Source organism: Fukomys damarensis, unplaced genomic scaffold (genome assembly GCF_012274545.1).
Source record: "Fukomys damarensis isolate Sample0158 unplaced genomic scaffold, DMR_v1.0_HiC HiC_scaffold_25, whole genome shotgun sequence".
In the NCBI taxonomy this organism is placed as follows: domain Eukaryota; kingdom Metazoa; phylum Chordata; class Mammalia; order Rodentia; family Bathyergidae; genus Fukomys; species Fukomys damarensis.
Window position 1 is genome coordinate 23,719,703 of NW_022900937.1, and position 16,690 is coordinate 23,736,392.

A 16,690-nucleotide genomic window follows, 5' to 3' on the forward strand; every position below is an offset into this window, starting at 1 on the left:
GCCCCAAAAGGTAAACAGCTAGAAGTGGCTTTGCCATGATTTGGGTTGACATCTGACCCCAGAACTGACTTTCTGCTCACATAAAGATATATGGACATGCAGTCTTATAGGTCCCTGGAGGGAGGCTTTGGCCATGCGGCCTGTATGTGCACCAGTCAGTGGGCGTCCTTGGGGTCAATTAGGTGAGATACTGTACAGCTTTTCATCCATTGCTTGGGCATCCAGGTTAATTGTGGCAAAACAAAGAGATATTAGTCATCTGATCAGCAAAACAATAGATCTAAGCTCTTGGGAAACTTGCTGATTTTACACAGCATTTATCTCCAAGGATTGGCAGAGACCAGACTTCACAGGTGTGTGGGGTTGCTGTTGTGGAGATTGAGGGCCGTATGTCCTGGGATCACAGAGAAGCTCCCAGGGCTTTGGTCAGAGAACTTCTCAGCACTCTAACCTCCCTCCAGGGCCCTTTTTTTTTTTTAATCTTGGAGCCTTTTCACCCTGCCTTAGTATGCCAATGGGATGGGTTAGCTTCTATGGGTTTGGTAGGCAAGTCCAGGGCTACCCGGGACTGAGGCTGGCTATAGCCTATGAAGGTTTGGGGAGAGGGTTGCCCCATAGTGTCTGGCCTAGCCAGTGAGGTGGTTCAGTGAGAGTGGGTTGAGAGCTGGCCTCACAGAGCCACCTTTCTCAGCTGCACCTGAGCCAACCTGGCATTTCTGCAGTGGATAAAAATTCCAGCTGGACAGGGATAATGACCTGGGTCCCTTTGTCCTGCCTGTCTGTGCAGAGAGGCCTAGCTAGCTGACCCTCTGGCTGTCTACTCCTGAGAAAGGAAGGAGAGGGTGCCGGAGTAGAGGAGAGGAAGGACAATAGTGGTCTTGACAGGGAGAGACAAGGCACTGGATGTAGCAGTACACATGGCCTGAGGGTCATGGCATCCTCCTGGTGCTGAGACCCTGTATGGACTAGGGGGACCTGGGCCGGCCCCCCAATCCCCCGTCCACCTGGGTAGACTCAAGGCTAAGGGTGCTGATGACCCTGGGGGTCTTTCTCAAGGGCTGTGTTTTATCTTTTTTTTTTTCTTTTGGCAGTACCTGGGCTCAAACTCAGGACTTTGCACTTGCCAGGCAGGCGTGACTGAGCTACATCTCTGGCCCAGCTGTGCCCCCTCACCTACACTTGAGCCCTCCCTCCCTTGAGTGGGGTCCAATTTGGGTCCACAGCTTTGGCTCCTGGCTTCTGTGGAATCTGCCAGCAGCCTTCTGCCTGCCTCAAGGCCCTGAAGCCACCAGAGGGAGGGAGCTAGGCACAGAAGACTCAGTTACCTGAGTGCTTAGACCCGGAGACCACACTGAGAAACAGCTGTCTGTGGGTTCCCTGGCAGAGGAGAAGGTGCCATTGTCTGCTGTTAGGCCACTGTGACCTCAGAGTTCTTGTTCGCTTCATAACCCCTGGGAGGGGCTGCCCCCAATGGAACTGTGGGCCTCTTCCTGGGAGTTCCAGTGGCCATGCAGTCCCTGGCTGAGCATGGGCTGTGCTGAGCTGGGCTCTCCTCCTCTTGGCCTAGATGCATCACTGTAAGCGATACCGCTCCCCTGAGCCAGACCAGTACCTGAGCTACCGTTGGAAGAGGCGAAGGTCCTACAGTCGGGAGCGGGAGCACGAAGGGAGACTGCGCTACCCATCCCGCAGGGAGCCTCCCCTGAGGAGGTCCCGGTCCCGGAGGTAAGCTTACTGGGCAGGAGGGAGCCAAAGTGGGCTAAGATTGTTCAAGGCATGGGAAGTCCCAGACTCCCCAAGGTGACTCCACTTCTGTCCAGAGCCCTTCACTGCCCTCACGAGCTCTCACACAATCATACCTGCATTCTCTGGCACAGCAGGGGCTTCCCTCCTTACCACCCCTTCCTTTTCTTCCTGCACATTGCTCGTTTTCTAGGTCAGCATTGCCCCTGCCAACCTCCTAAGCCTTCCCCGGGCAGGAATTAGAAACAGAGGCTCTGCCTTGGAAAGACTGGGTTCCATCCCAGGCCCCAGGAGGTCCCAGGCAGCTCTTGGGTTTTGGCACCGTGCTCACTGGAGGGCCAGCCTGGATCCTGCACACTGTACCCTCCCGTTCCCCATCAGTTCAGACTCTGCTCCAACAGGCTGTTCCCGAGAGCCCTTTACAAGGCCTTGCCACAAGGCCTGGCTGGTAGGAGCAAGGGCGCTACCTGACTGATGTCCCCGTGACCCTCTCGGTAGCCATGACCGCCTGCCCTACCAGAGGAGATACCGGGAGCACCGAGACAGTGATGTGTACCGCTGCGAAGAGCGGAGCCCATCGTTTGCTGAGGACTGCTATGGATCCTCTCGCTCCCGTCATCGGCGGCGGTCACGGGAGAGGGGGCCGTACCGAACCCGCAAGCACACCCACCACTGCCACAAACGCCGCACCAGGTCTTGTAGCAGCGCCTCCTCGGTGAGTGGTGGCCAGAGTGTGCTAACTGGGCCCAGGGCCCCTGTCTTTTATCCTCTCAGGCAGGCTGGTCCGGTGAGTACACCAGCCCCGGAGCCCTGTGTGCGTGTGTGTGTGTGTGTGTGTGCAATGTGTCGTCTGGTTCAGGTGCAAGGCTGGGCAGGACATCAAGCCCTTTGTCTCCTCATCCCTTGCTTGTGGCAACTCTGGGGCTCTGGCTCCGGCGCCGGCTGGTCTCCAGCCTATCTGTATCTCCACTTTGCTCCAGACACAGGCTGTGTGGTGCAGATGGCAGTGTGCTTCTCTGGAACCCTGTGGGGTTGTCACTGTGACCTGGGGCTGCTGTGTGGCCTCACCCTCCCTGCTGAGGCCACCCTGTGTAGTGAGTGCTGTGCCAGGTGTGGAACACACTCACCTCTGCAGCCTCTTCTCCCTGATGCTCCCCAGAGGCAGCTGCAGTGTCCCCTTGGGAGGGCAGCATTTGCCTGTCAACGCCGATTTTTGTTTTGTTTTTTGTTTTGGTGGTGCTGGTGATTAAATCCAGGACCTTGGGCTTGCTGGACAAGTGCTCTACCAAAAAAGTTCCCAGCCCTTTTTGTTTTGTTTTGTTTTTTATATATAGATCTTGTTACTTTGCCCTGGCTGGTCTCAAATTCCTAGGTGCCAGCAGTCGTCTTGCCTCAGCTTTCCGAGTAGCAGGGACTACAGTTGTGTACCACTGCTCTCTGTCAGGCAGCTCAGATTGGGGGCTCCGCTTGTGACCTCCAGCCAGGTCTTTAGTCTCACTGCTTTCCTGGAGGGCCATTGTGGCTGTGGGAGGCAGCTGCCTGTGTGGCAGGGCAGTGGAGGAAATGGTGTGAAGGCCAGCAGCCCAGCTCTTATCCTGTCACAGGCCACACCAAGAGCAGGGCCTGGCCAGTGTCCTAACATGGAGGGTCACACAGACCTCTGCTGACTCAGGAGCCTACATTATACACCTGATGTCTCTGGAGTTTGACCTGTCCTCCGTCTGGTGCGTCATCCGTCTTCCTCACCTCCTCCCGCTGTAGGGGCAGTGGTGGAACCGGTGGGGGGCCAGCATCTTCTCTGCCGAGCTCACTCTCTGATGTCTTTGAGTTGCTGTGGGTTCAAGTTTCCTCCCCATGGATGAGTCCATTGTGGCCTCATGGCTTCTGTACAGCACCACATGCTGCCGCAGGATGGCAGTGCACGTCCGTGGCTCTGCTTCTCTTTTTGGTGCCCTGTGTCGTGGTGAGGCTTGGAGTGGGCCTGCCCTGTAAGCTGCATGAGGGCCAGGGCTGGAGCTGGCCTGTCCTGTGTGGCCCATCTTGGTAGTTTCCCACTTGCGACTCGTGCAGGAGGGCTGATGATGGCAGGCTGTTGCTGCATTGTGGTTATGGCTGGCCAGGGCTGCCGTCTAGAGCAGGCAGCAGCATGGCTCCGTGTGGCAGTGTCAGGCCAGACAGGGCTGCAAGGGTGAGCAGAGGCAGGCAAGGGCAGCCAGGACAGCCAGGTGTTATTCCGCAGCTGAGACCGTGTGGCTCTCTGACCAGGTTGTGTTTGGACCAGGCCTGGCTGGCCACTTTCTTGCGCCGATCCTTCTTCACTGCGTCTCCAGCTCCGGCCAGAGCTACCTTGGGGGGGACTGGGAGGGGGACATCTGGAAGAGGAGGGAGTCTGGGCAGTGGCTGTCCTCAGGGCCTGGCCCCTTAGTGGCAAGGCTGGTGTCTTTCCATGCGCTTGGGGCGCACCTCTTAGAGATAAAAGTCCGAGTTTCTTTACATACCTGTAGCTGTTTTACTTTTCTGTTTTTGAAGTCAGCTTGTGTCTTGACGTGTCCCTTGCAATATCCCTATCGTTATATATGCTGTGTGCCTTATGAAATGCTGGCATCTGGAAAATCCAACCAACCAACCCACCGGCTCCGCACCGTCTCCACCTCTGCCTTTGACTGACACTTCAATCTGTCAATCGGAACCGCCTACCATGCGATTGGTCGGATGGCGTTTCGGGGGGCGGTGCATGCAGAGAAGCCAACAGAGCAGTAAGCGCAGCAGCCGGAGTGTGGAAGATGACAAGGAGGGCCACCTGGTGTGCCGGATCGGCGATTGGCTCCAAGAGCGATGTACAGCCACCTTTCGTAAAACTTTACCTCTACTTCCTACTTCCCCTTGTTAGATGAGACCTCTCCTGCCCGGAGGGGCCTCTAGTGTGTGGTGCCTTAGCGGGGCCACCAGTAATTGCCTGAATGACACAGATGCTAGCAACTTCCATTTTTAAGAGTGTAGCAGTGAGAGAGAAGCCTTTTTTGTTTCTGAGAATTTGAATGCTGTGGACTTGCAGGAGCTGCCGCCCTCCTGCTGTGCAGACTCTCATGCCTAGCCTCTTCTCTCTTGTAGATGAGATCGTGGGCAACCTGGGTGAAGGCACCTTTGGCAAGGTGGTAGAGTGCGTGGACCATGCCAGGTGAGCGGGCTGGGTAAGGCTGGCATGATGCCCTGGAGCGCCCTTCTTTAAGGAGTGTGGGCTCTGACCTGCATGCACCAGGCTTTGCTGATCTGAACTAAGGAGGGGATCTGTGGGATCTGTGGGTTTGTGAAGTTCCTGCCTGAGCACTGCTGAGTCTGAATAGTTTCACCCTATGTCCCCATTTCCCCAGAGACTGGAGCTGCTTCCTGTGAGCTCTTCTAAGTTCTGGCCTGGCAGAGAGCTGGATCTTACACCCCCCTTAACAGTCCCATCTGAGAAACCTGGCCTTGGACCTTCACACCCACGTGGCCAGGGTCTCCCACTGTCCCTTGCATGTTACAGTGAGCGGGTACCACGCTCCATCCTGGGCCCAAGATGGAAGCACTGGTGTCCCCTCAGCACTCCTGTAAGCTGTACTTGCCTCTCCCTGTACCCCCTGCCTCAGTCTCTCTCTTATCAGTTTGGTACTTTAGCTCCACAGTGCCAGCCTTCTCTTCTGAGTGACGCACCCTGTGGGCCAGTATTTTATTTACTTAGTTTTGGAAACAAGGCTTCACTGTGAAGTTCAGGGCAGCCTTGAATTCACTATGTATCCCAGGCTGGCCTTACACTGGCGGTGATCCTTCTGCCTCAGCCTCCTGAGTGCACCACCACACCTGGCTAACTGGCCAGTATTTTAGAGACCAAAATAAGTGCTGGGGATTTTCCTGCTACAGCTTAGCCACAGGGGACAGTTGAGAACTATATGTTTAATGTGAAAAATAAATGTAAAAACATTGCCATTTATTCCTCTCAAAATGCCTCCCCACACCTCACTTTGAACACACCCCATTATTCTTGGAAGTCCTTTTTAATATCTTCATGAGGTGTGATCAGAAATACAGTGAATGCTGCTGCTGGATATCATTCAGTGTAAAGGCAGCCCATTAAAATATCCAGGCACGTAATCGATCCCCGGTACCAAAAAAAAAAATAGAGAATATCATGGCACGTAATCATCCACCTTATCCACCAGATCTGGCACCATGCAACTTCTTGCTTTTCCCCAAAATCAAAATAACTATGACATGGAAACATCTCAAATCAATTCTGGAGGCAGCCAGGATAGCACAAATAAAGATAGGACAGGACTTCTGAACTGCTATAGAAAATGGCAGGAACGATGGTAATGTGTTCAAAGCGAGGAATAGGACATTGAGGGGATTCATGGCAATGTGTCTTTCACTGTAATACATTTTCTGTAATTTAAATACACACCATATTTTTTGATCAATCTTACTGTGGGGGAATTGAGTACCACAGACTTCTGCGTTAAAAGAGCTGCTCATAAAGGACAGTTTGATCTGGGAGTCAGCCATCCCAAAAGCCACAACACAAAGCAGTGACTTCACTTTGCTCCCAGCTCCCATTTCTACAACCTTTGGGCTCAGTGTGACCCAGAAGGTCAAGGCCAGAACCAGTGGGCTAAGAGATGGATTGTATGTACAGTGACAGATGGGGATAGGGCAGAGCCAAGAACTATGGTACACGAGGCAGCCAGGCTTTGCCACTCTGAGTAGCCACAGGGCAAGTGAGCATCTGGAGTTACTGAGAGGCAGGCACAGACTCCAGGGAGCCTTGAGGGGATGCAGAGCGAACAAACAGGGCTGATAAAGTGGTTTTAGGAGGCGGAAATCCACACAGTGAGCCCGCAGCCCTGCAGGACTCCTTTGAATAAGATGCGTCCTGCATTAAGGACTATGGTGCTACAGCGGAGGTGGTTCAGGGAGGGAAGAGCCCAGGGTGCCTCGCTCCCAGTCCCCACACTAGCTGTCCCTCCCAGGCTCAGCAGCAGGTCTCCCACTTGGCTCTTGCCCTGCAGCTGGGGTGGGAGAGAAGAAGGGGGGGCTAGAGGGTTGTGAGGGGGTTGGCCTGGCCTTACCATGGAGACCCTACTCCTGGCACCTGAGCCTTCTGATGGCCTCCACTTCATCTGAAGCCCTGGCCCCAGGGGCAGCTGTCTGCCCTCCAGATGTGCTGGGCGGGAGGGCAGTGTGGCTTGCAAGATGGGCTCTGCTCCTCTGCCTTCACTTCCCCTAGAGGCAGAAAGGCTGTCATGGAGGCTGAGGCAGGACAGCTTGCTGCTGATGGGCAGAGACCAGGCGTGCCTGGTCCTTAGGGCTGCTCTCCTCAGGGCAGGGCACTTCTGGTGTGTCAGGGTCTTGGGGTTGGGACAGAGGGTGGGCAGGGCCAGGCAGCTGCTGAGAACCTGTGCTTCCTTACTGGGTCCCAGAGGGAAGTCCCAGGTCGCCCTGAAGATCATCCGCAATGTGGGCAAATACCGAGAGGCCGCCCGGCTGGAAATCAATGTTCTCAAGAAAATCAAGGAGAAGGACAAGGAGAACAAGTTGTGAGTCTGTAGGGGTGGGACGGAAGCCTATGGGGTACACACTGTGCCATCCCTAGCCACAGGCCTAGTGCCTCTGTTCTGCTGGTCGCCTTCTCTCCATACTCAGGCCAGGGTGGTGGGCAAGTGAGTTTGCTTCAGGGCCCCAGGTGTCAGTCCTGCTCAACCCCACAGCTGTGTCAGGCAGGTCCAGCCCTGCAGTGGGCGCAGGGGACCTCCAGAACAAACACCCCGCTTGCCTGTCCAACCCTGCCCCAGCCCGACGGGTATCCTGTGCATGTTGGGCTCCCCCCCCATCTCTGATGGATGTGTTGGGCCTGGAACTTGGCCCCCATAGCAGGGACCTTGTCTGCACCCAAGGCTTATCTGGGTCTTGGCCAACGGGATGTATGCCTGCCTAGCACTGTGTCAGCACTAGGGTGTGCGATTCATTACCTGCAAGGGAGGCAGCCCCTGGCACAGCCTGAGCCTGCCCCCATTCTCTCCCTAGCTTGTGTGTGTTGATGTCCGACTGGTTCAACTTCCATGGCCACATGTGCATCGCCTTTGAGCTCCTGGGCAAGAACACCTTTGAGTTCCTGAAGGAGAACAACTTCCAGCCTTACCCCTTGCCTCATGTCCGGCACATGGCCTACCAGCTCTGCCACGCCCTCAGATGTAAGTGTGCACAGATGCTGGACAGTCTTCAGGGTGGTCCACTGCTCTGAGGCCTGTCTTGGCAGGACTGTTGGGGGGGGGGCCTTCAGGCCTTCTTGCTCAGGCTCTGCCCTAGGCCCCCAGGACAGCAGGAGGGGCTCTAGGCCTGACCCCGCTCATCTTGCCTTCCACCTTAACACAGAGGAGAAAGGACAGAAGCTGGAGCTATGTGTAGGTTCCCCACCAGTGTCTCACTCATGTGCCCACCAGCCTTAAGTGGCAGACTTGGCACCAGTGCTCAGTACTGTCAGGTTTGCGACCACCGAGACAATGGGGAAAGGCCCCTGGAAAGGATGGTGATGGATATAGAGCTTGGATGTGTGGGGTTTGCATAGGTGGCAGGGGCAGCTCTGAAGGCCTGGCCCTGCTGAGAGTCAGAAGGGAAGGGTTGAGCTGGGTCCAGGCCACACCCGTGAGGGTCTATAGTGCCAGGTGGGAACCCTGAGCTGGAAGTGCTAAGCAGCAGGAAACTACCGTTAGTGGGACATGGGCCAGGTGGGAGGCTGCACTTGTCTTTTGAAAAGGAGACCTTGCTTTCAGTGGACCTGGAAATTCTTTTTCTGGTGCTGGGGCTCTGGTGGAAGGCCTGGTCTCTGCACAGTAGGGGCAGAGGAAGGTTTTTTGGAAGGGAAAAACCCTGTTTCCCCCACCCCACCCCCTTTTTTTTTCCCTGGTACCAGGAATCAAACCATCGTTTTTAAAATTGAGCTAGGGTTTTCCTGAGTTGTTCTGTAAGGACTAACTTGTGATTCTCCTGTGTCAACCTCCCTCCATGCTGAGAATACATGTGTACCACCTTTCTAAAGGCAGGGTCCTCAACCTCTTGATGGGGGAAGCCAGCTCCCAGCTGGAGCAGAGGCCCTGAGTCTCAGCCCACCTCCCTCTTCCTCTACCTCCAGTTCTACATGACAACCAGCTGACCCACACAGACTTGAAGCCAGAGAACATCCTGTTCGTGAACTCAGAGTTTGAAACCCTCTACAACGAGCACAAGGTAGGGCGCACTGAGGAAGTTGTGCCTGGCTCCCGATTTGGGCACTGTAGACACAGCCTCACTCAGCCTTCCTCTACCTTTCAGAGCTGCGAGGAGAAGTCGGTGAAGAACACCAGCATCCGAGTGGCCGACTTCGGCAGTGCCACATTTGACCACGAGCATCATACCACCATTGTGGCCACCCGGCACTACCGCCCGCCCGAGGTCATCCTGGGTGAGTGATGCCCCACCAGCCACGTCACATGGGGCAGCTGCGGAGGCACGAGCAGAAGCAGGGTAGCATCCCTGTCAGCCCGAGTCTCACCGCCCCTCCCTCGGCTTGCAGAGCTGGGCTGGGCACAGCCCTGCGACGTCTGGAGCATCGGCTGCATCCTCTTTGAGTACTACCGTGGCTTCACACTCTTCCAGGTACGCTGTGCTGTGCTGTGCTGTGCTGCCTCTCCTTACCAAAGGGTTGTGTGGCTGGTGTGTGAAGGGAGGAGCCTTCTGCTAGGGTAGCAAGGACAGGGCATAGGACAGGAGTTCTGGCAAGGGCAACAGAGTAAGGTGGCAAGGACTGGGCACAGCCTGGCGACAGGGAAGCCCCCTGTGTGGGATGGACCAAGGAGATTCAACCTGGCCCAGTGGGGCAGGGCTGGCACCCTCTTCCAGGGGCAGGTTTGCACCTCCTGGGCTAGGGCAGGTCATGTCTGTTCTGCTACCTTACTGTGCCAAAGCCAGGACTAACCCCTGCTGCTCTGTGCCGGCCTCCTATAGACTCATGAAAACCGAGAGCACTTGGTGATGATGGAGAAGATTCTGGGGCCCATCCCATCACACATGATCCACCGCACCAGGTGAGGATGTTGGCTCCCTCAGGCTGTAGCAGGCCTAGCCGCTTTGCTGCAGGTAACAGGCACCAAACCTACCTTCCCTGTCTGCCCCTCCTGCCACCACCTTGGGCCTGGCACCTCCACTTCCACCATTTGACACCCCCTCCCCAAATTTCAGGAAACAGAAATATTTCTACAAAGGGGGCCTGGTTTGGGATGAGAACAGCTCAGATGGCCGGTATGTGAAGGAGAACTGCAAACCTCTGAAGGTCAGTTTCTGGCTTCCCCCAGCTCAGCTCATGCTGGAGAGATCCCAGGCATTGGGCAGGTGGCTGACTGGCTTTTTGTACTCCAGCAGGGTGCAGAACACAGCATTGCTGGCTTCTTGCAGCCGCCCTTAGCCCAACCCCTTCCCCGTTGGGTGGCTAACATAAATGGGGAGCACCAGCGAAGCCCTGGTGCCCGCAGAGACTGCTGCTTCCTGTCATTTTCTTGATTTTGGGAACAATTAGGGCAGGACTGAGGCACAGGGGAGGGGTGACTGAAACTTGGTCAGGAAGCCTGGCAACTGCACTTGGTGCCAGCTGGACAAATGGGTGTACAGAGATGGTCAGGATTTGCATGTGGGGGAAGAGGTGCCAACCCAGTAAGATGCCTGATACTGTAAGTTCTGAGCGAACCATTAGAGCTCAGGTGTGGAACGAAAGGAGCTATTATCCCAGAGGACAGAAGTAGAGTCCTCTGAGGACCCAGGCTGGCAAGGCCTCCCAGCGGCAAGGGGACTGCAGTGGCTCCTACCACCCACCATCACAGCAGGTGCCTTGTGTCCCTGAGCAGAGTTACATGCTCCAAGACTCGCTGGAGCACGTGCAGCTGTTCGACCTGATGCAGAGGATGCTAGAATTTGACCCTGCACAGCGCATCACACTAGCAGAGGCCCTCCTGCACCCCTTCTTCGCTGCCCTCACCCCTGAGGAGCGGTCCTTCCACACCAGCCGAAACCCCAGCAGATGACAGGAGAGGCCTGCACACCAGAAGGTGGAGGGGGACTGGGCTGCCGGCACCTTTCTCTAGCCTCTGCCACCAGCCTCAGGGCCACAGCCACCAATGAACAGTACAATGTGAAGGAAGGCAGGAGCCTGCAGGACACCCAGCTGCCAGAAAGCACAGATTTGACCGGAGCTATTTATATGTTGTAAAGTTATAATAAAATGTTTCTTACTGTTTGTAACCCCTGGTACTAGTGCGTCCATCTCCAGGCTCCTAACCTTACTAATAAAGTCTAATTAGCAGCTCAGCCTGTGGAGAGCTACATGTGGACTGGCCAGGCAGAGGGTGAGCTGAGGAAGTGACCCATGCTGGGGTAGCGTACTGGCCCCAAGCGGGCTCTGGTGTTGCTGAGGTCCACTGAAGTGGAACACCTGGTATAGTCAGGGTAGTTCCTAACGGGGGAGGTGGCATCCTGTCACCACCCACAGAGCAGCTCACATAGTGCAGAACTTGCTCATTCAGCTTTATTGTAGTGCTGCTGGTTTTGGTTCCCAGAGGGTCAGGCTTGGTCACCACTCAGACCCTCAAGGGGCCTGGCCTGACCACTGGGAGGAACAGAAGAGAGGAACTGTGCCCATCTTAATCTCTAGGGAAGCCCAGACTGAGGGCAAAGAGGTCCCCATGCCACGCAGAGAGAAAAGCTTCGGCACAAACTCCCACTGGCCCCTCAACAAAGCCATCACCCAGGGACAATGCACTGGCACTAGCAGGGAGAGCAAGGTTATATAGCTCATTGCCCAACAGGAGGCCTGTGAGCTGCCTGGCCTGAGTGGGAAAGGCTCAGAGCAGACTCACGAGGTACTGGTCCTAGCCTACTCCTACCTCTGGAGGATGATGGGAGGAGAGGGGCCAGCCCTCTGCCCTACTGCATCTGCTCCTGGTTCTATGCCTATGAGGAAATGAGCAGCCCACACCCTAGCACCACGGCCCTCCCTGTGACCACAATCCTCAGCCAACTCATCCCTGCCCGCCAATCCTTCCTCCCTCAACCACCACCACCCCCAGCCACTGTGGGCAGAGCAAAAGGAGCCCGAAGACCTACATATTTGCAAGGGGCCCCACCAGGGCTCCAGGCTGGGCCCTTTGGGGCCAAGTGTGGGCTACCCAGCAGAAAGCTCATCTGGAGCCAGCATGGGCATCTGAGACAGGCTGCTGCCTGAGTCTACACATCTGAGAGACAACCAGAGAAGTGGTTAAGTCCAGACCAAAACGCTGTGGGGTTGCTCAGGCAGGAGAGGGACACAGTCCTGCTCTGGGATGGCTGCTGCAGGGGAGCATCTTGAGGGGTGGGCAGAGGGGATGGGAGAGTGGGGCATAAATGTGGATGATGTGAGGGTGGGGGACTAGAACAGAAGCACCAGGAGCCACCTTGTGCAGTACCAGGCTGCCTAGGGCCTCCCCAATCCTGGACCTTAAAGCTGTGCCCTGAGCAGCCTGGACTGACTTGCCAGACTCAGCCACCAGCTAAATGAGCAATGTTGGCAAGATGGGCACTGTAGTTCCCCAGTAACATAACCTTGTGTGACCTGGCTACTGCAGAAAGCCACAGAAATCCCAATACAGTGACACCATTCTTAGCCCCCACCTGCTACCTCTCTCAGAGGTGGAAGGGAAAAGAAAGACCTAGGAAAAACCCAGCATACTACCTGGCTCGGCTCAGGGAAAGGACCAAAAGCCCCTTGTGACTATCCCCTTCAGGACAGGTGCCACACAGCCATTGCAGAAGCTGCTGGCTGGGCAAGCAGATGAAGGTAGAGCCTCCCCCTCCCAGGTCCTGCCACCCCTGAACAGTCTGAGAGCTGCCTGTGTCTGTAAACAAACCCCATGGGCAGAGGCATGTGGTGCTCAGCCACCGCCAGGCGACAGGCCAGTTTTCAGCACGTCCTGTTGTTTCACAGAAGAAATCAATCCAAAAGAGCAAAACTACAGCAAGGCCCATGAAGCTTCACATCTTAAGGCATCCGTCACCGGCTGATGGCAGGGCTCTAGGCAGAGTGCAGGGGGATGACAAACTTGCAGCCAAAGGGTGAATGGTAGCTGATGCCCACCTCTTGGAAGACCTGTTGGGGGATGCCGATGTCACATAGGTAGATGCGGCCCGCGTGCTCCCCCAGTGGCAGGGGAAGGCCCAGTGCCAGGGACCACTTGGCATCAATACCCTGCTCGACTTCATGCACAGGAGGGTCTATGCTGAGCACTGGTGCCCGGTTCCGGTTGGCCCAGGCCACCGCTGCCTTGTACCAGGGCTGATCCCGCAGGAAGGCATTCTCAGGACAATCCAAGCAGTTGATGACCAGGTCCACAGGGCTGCTGGGCAGATCTGCAGAGGAAAGGGTGCCAGATGGAACCTAGAGCACAGAGCAGCCATGCAGGACATGATGCCTGCTCCAGACTGGGACAGGCACGGGCCTGGGGGTTCCAAACCTGGCCATCCTGGGGCTACTACCATCAGGGGTTCCTAGGCTGCTGAGGGACAGTACAGGAACGGGGGTCTCAGCAAGCCTCCTGGGGTAGCCCAAGGAGAGCAGGGCTCAGGCCATACGGGAGGTCATCACTCAAACCCTAAACTCCAACCGCCTGCCCTCAGGGGAACCAACCTTCACCTGAGCACCACCCTCTGCTGATTCTGGCCCAACTCTCCCCAAACCCATCCTGCCAGCACTCCACCATGGCGCCCTCCTGCCCACCTTACCTGGTCTAACACGTGATACCTTTGCCTTCATCTCTCCTACCCACAGGTAAGCTCCATGAAGGGTGGGTGTTAAACACATGCTGCCACATCACCAGCACCAGGAACAGTGCCTGTTCCACTAATAGATGTGAAACGAGCGAGTGGGAAAGGGTGAAGGCCAAGGCACAGGAGTGAGCACTGCCAAGACTAGAGCAGTAATGGCAAATGTCTTAGAGCTTTCAATTATACAAATGCTTACTGCAGCATGTGTGCCACTGGTAGGTGTGCCTCCACTGCTCTAGAGCCTGAGCTGGCACGCTTGGTGCCTTTCCATCTGTCACCGCTGGGTGGCACCACCTGAACATCATACTACGTGAGGCAGGCGGCAGGAGTGGCATGGACCAAGGGCCACAAGTGTGCCTAGCCAGTGCTTTACTAATGAGCCACACCCAGCCCTGGGACTCACCTTTGAGGCTGGACACCTGCTGGCCTTGGGTCTTGCTGAAGAGAGACAGCTCATTGGTGATGGACTCCAGCATCTTGACAAAGTTGGGCAGGAAGAGGATGACTTGCACGTCATGGTTGGCCAGGTGCCTACCACAGCTAATGCCTTGAGCGCCCTGCACATGGGGCCCACACAGCAGGGCCACAGTGGGCCTCTGGTGAACATTCTTGGGATTCAGCCTGGAATGCAAAGTGAGAAACAGTTGCAGACTGGCTGATCCTTACGTCCCTATCAGGCAAGCTCCTCTCCTCACTGAGTCCTCGGCTCAGAGGGGGCCCAGATCCAGCCAACCAGGACCCTGGACAGTGGGGTCCTCCCACCATGAAGCGCACTGAGTACAAAACTGTCTCCAGAACCCCGCTGATGGTTCCTAATCTGACCCTTTAGAGTCAAGCTTCACTTGGCACATTCTTCCTTGCGCTCGGTCCCAGTGGCACTACACACCAGCAGCACTGTCCCTCACTCTTGCCTGCACTCATAGGGCTCTCCCTGCCAGAAAGCCCTCCCTTGTCAAACCCCCCATCTTTTTTCTAAGGTCTGGCTCAAGGCTTGCTGTTCTGGGACTACTCTGATTCCTCCCAGCTTGTAGTGAACTCTCAAGCACACTTAGGACAGTTCTAAATTGTCCCTGATCAGCTACCTGCCAATCTCTGTCCTAATCTTAGGTGCTACGGAGCCTAAGGGAGCTTCACAGAATGCCACATGGACGCACAGAGCCTGGTGGTGCTGCTGCTGCCTAGGATAAAGCAGCCACCGGGTCTCCTGCTTCTCAGAGCTGAGAGCCTCTGGTCTCAAAGCAGCCACCATTCACGAGGCCTGGATCTGCTGGGCTCCCAGGCTGAACAGCTGGCTGTTGGGGCAGGAAGGCCAAGGTCCCTATTTAGGGGAAGAGTGACAGACCCAGTCTTCCAAAGGGAGAAAGATGACAGATGTCAGTAAGCCACTGAAGTGTTATGACTGCTTTTTTCCAAATAAATTTGAGAAAATGAGCAACATGGACCAAACCATTCTCTCCACTATTTCTGCATCTTGAGGAACCATGATGAGAGTTTCTCCCTTTACCCAGAAGCCTCAGAGTGCTGTAGCACTGGATCCACTGCTGTCCCCAGTGGGCTCTCCTCTCCCTCACAAATGAAAGCAGAGCCAGTGCCCATATGGTCAGCCATGGGTGCAGCTCACAGCACTGGAACAAGACCAGCAGTGCCACCAGGCAGCCCTGCAGCTCCCTGAGCTTCCACATATGCATCTCAACCTGGGCTGCAATCTCTAAGATGATGCTACAGAGAGTATAGTAAGTTCCACTGTAAAAACACTGTGCAGAGCTGCAAGGCAGCCAGCATGTGTCAAGCTTCAGGACTGCAGTGGAACTCTTCAAGCCAGGCCAGTGGTCATGGCAAAGGACAGGGTGGACCTGACAGCTTAGACTGAGAAGAGGGGCACAGGTCAGCCAGCCCCCAGAGGCCAGTTAGGGAGGAATGTGACCTGGCTTTAGTCCCCAAACTGCTGTTCCTGGGTGTGTTTTGCTTTTTAGACAAGGCTGCCCAGGTTGGTGTTGAACTCCTGGGCTCAAATGACCCCTGTTCAGTTCTCCAGAAGCCGGGTGAAAGCCCTTCACTGGCACCCGATGCCCAAAGGAGCCCACTGTGGATGGTATCCCAGGCAGATCTCCTTCAGAGATCACCTGCTTGCAGGAGCTGCCTGGGATCCAGCAGAGCCAGAAGTGGGCCCAAAAGGACAGGAAGAACAGCCACTCCTCCTCCTGGGTAGCAATGGGGGATTGGAGGGAAACCTCATGTCCACCTGGACCAAGCTCACTGCACCAAGACTGCATCAAAAGCAGGAGATGCCTCCACCCAAGCCCAGCCTAAGATTTCTGGGAATGTGCCTGCCTCCACCTAGCACTGTCCTCCCTGGAGAGCTCCCGGACCCCTGGCAGGCAGAAGTCCTTTGCTCTTTGTAACTCCAGTGCTGAGTACAATCTGATACTTGGTAACAAAAGTATTCAGTATTTATTATGGTATCATAATATATAAAGCAAATGGGCCAAAGGGAAGGTGGGAAGGCACCAAGACCCAGCTCCAATGGCAGCTAACCAGGTGGGGCTCTAGAGGTTCTCAGGGGTGATGCTCAGGGCTGAATAACATCCTAGACACTGGCAATGAACAGCAAGTCCCCAGGCCAGGCCCTGAAGGCTTCTAGAAGGCAGGCCTCTGAGTTAGCAGGAGCCTCAAGACAGCCACCATCAGAAAGGAAGGGAGGAGGACAGTGAGGACTTTCAACAGCTGTCAGAGAAGCAAAGACACCTGGCAGCATGCAGAAGGCACTGTGGGGTAACCAGGTACCTTCACCCCCACCCCCACCCAACCCCGCATCTCGAGGCACTTACCTGTTGGGTCCTCCGAGGAGAGTCAACGCCATCTGACTGGCACACACACCTGTCATCTCTAGTCTCCGCTCCAGGGTCAGCCCATGCCTCTCTGCCACAGACAATAGCTTTTTATGCAGCTCATAGGAAACACTTGGGACCACCAGGCCAGAGTCTGCCATTCCAAAGGAAGGGAAGAAAGAAGGGGAGAGTGACTGGGGAAACCAGGTTCACAAATGGGTGTTACTCCACCTCCAAGACTGACCCTCACCAGTCCACCCTCTCCC

The 16,690-nt window shown here is 55.6% G+C and overlaps 2 protein-coding genes across 5 annotated transcripts in view; one reads left to right on the forward strand and one right to left on the reverse strand.

Annotated features, from left to right (window-relative positions):
- Clk3 (CDC like kinase 3) overlaps positions 1-11,009 on the forward strand; it is a 12,657-nt gene extending 1,648 nt beyond the window's left edge. The window contains exons 2-13 of one of the 2 annotated variants that reach the window (XM_010626640.2): positions 1,568-1,725; positions 2,242-2,458; positions 4,484-4,580; positions 4,855-4,921; positions 7,197-7,313; positions 7,801-7,967; positions 8,906-9,000; positions 9,085-9,214; positions 9,326-9,408; positions 9,757-9,836; positions 9,991-10,081; positions 10,650-11,009. In XM_010626640.2, coding sequence (XP_010624942.1) covers positions 1,568-1,725; positions 2,242-2,458; positions 4,484-4,580; positions 4,855-4,921; positions 7,197-7,313; positions 7,801-7,967; positions 8,906-9,000; positions 9,085-9,214; positions 9,326-9,408; positions 9,757-9,836; positions 9,991-10,081; positions 10,650-10,826 — 1,479 coding nt within the window. In that variant the 3' untranslated portion in view covers positions 10,827-11,009. Of the gene's footprint in view, positions 1-1,099; positions 1,726-2,241; positions 2,459-4,483; positions 4,581-4,854; positions 4,922-7,196; positions 7,314-7,800; positions 7,968-8,905; positions 9,001-9,084; positions 9,215-9,325; positions 9,409-9,756; positions 9,837-9,990; positions 10,082-10,170 lie in introns of those variants that run through there. The other variant, XM_010626647.3, reaches the window with a different exon arrangement.
- A 132-nt stretch (positions 11,010-11,141) lies between these two features.
- The window catches only part of Edc3 (enhancer of mRNA decapping 3), a 47,201-nt gene continuing 41,652 nt past the window's right edge, over positions 11,142-16,690 (reverse strand). For 2 of the 3 annotated variants that reach the window (XM_010626661.3, XM_010626666.3), the window contains exons 5-7: positions 16,425-16,578; positions 14,000-14,217; positions 11,142-13,182 (exon numbers count right to left, since the gene is read on the reverse strand). In XM_010626661.3, coding sequence (XP_010624963.1) covers positions 12,848-13,182; positions 14,000-14,217; positions 16,425-16,578 — 707 coding nt within the window. In that variant the 3' untranslated portion in view covers positions 11,142-12,847. The remainder of the gene's footprint in view (positions 13,183-13,999; positions 14,218-16,424; positions 16,579-16,690) is intronic. The other variant, XM_010626670.3, reaches the window with a different exon arrangement.